Source organism: Ceratina calcarata, unplaced genomic scaffold (genome assembly GCF_001652005.2).
Source record: "Ceratina calcarata isolate Rehan_Ccalc_2016 unplaced genomic scaffold, ASM165200v1 scaffold10.2, whole genome shotgun sequence".
NCBI lineage: Eukaryota > Metazoa > Arthropoda > Insecta > Hymenoptera > Apidae > Ceratina > Ceratina calcarata.
In genome coordinates, this window is record NW_017130862.1 from 26,719 (window position 1) to 27,342 (window position 624).

At 36.2% G+C, this 624-nt stretch overlaps 1 protein-coding gene across 1 annotated transcript in view; it reads left to right on the plus strand.

Annotated features, from left to right (window-relative positions):
- LOC108631034 (liver carboxylesterase 4-like) overlaps positions 1–621 on the plus strand; it is a gene marked incomplete at its 3' end in the record, with an annotated part of 6,277 nt that extends 5,656 nt beyond the window's left edge. Inside the window, exons 6-7 of the mRNA XM_026818486.1 lie at positions 8–124; positions 352–621. Of these exons, the coding sequence (XP_026674287.1) occupies positions 8–124; positions 352–621 (387 nt within the window). The remainder of the gene's footprint in view (positions 1–7; positions 125–351) is intronic.
- Between the last annotated feature and the right edge of the window lie 3 nt (positions 622–624).

The window sequence follows — 624 nt, forward strand, 5'->3', positions numbered from 1 at the left end:
ATTTAAATTACCTAATTCCATTGTTAAACAAAAAGTTCGAGAGTCATATGCTGCACAATACCGAAAACGACATAACTATGATTAATATAATGACAGAGATGTGGGCCAGTTTTGCTACCACAGGGTATGTGACGATTTTTCCAAATCATCAAATGATTCGTTAAACAATTAATCAATTGATGCATCAAGTAATTCACGAAATCAACGAGCAATTCGACATATAATTGTTAATTAATTAATTAATTAATTACTAAGCTAATTAAATCATCGAGGAATTCACTAATTTTCAATGGACTACTTCGAACAATTAATTATTCAATTGTTTAATTAATAATTTTGCAATTAATGTAGAGTGCCTGAAGCTTGGACTATACCAGCGTGGCCAGATTGGCGCGAGGCCAACGAGTTCCTACGATTTGGGAATGGGAAACAACCGGAAGTGACGGTTGAGAGAGATTTATTCCCAGAGAGGATGGCGTTTTGGGAGGAATTGTCGAAAATTATCGATTTCGAACCGATGCAAGTGGAGTATCTGATGGAGGCCACGACAGAGGATACGACAGAGTCTAATGATGGTGATAGTAAAACACTTAACAAAGTAATGCTCTGTATTCTAGCAACGCT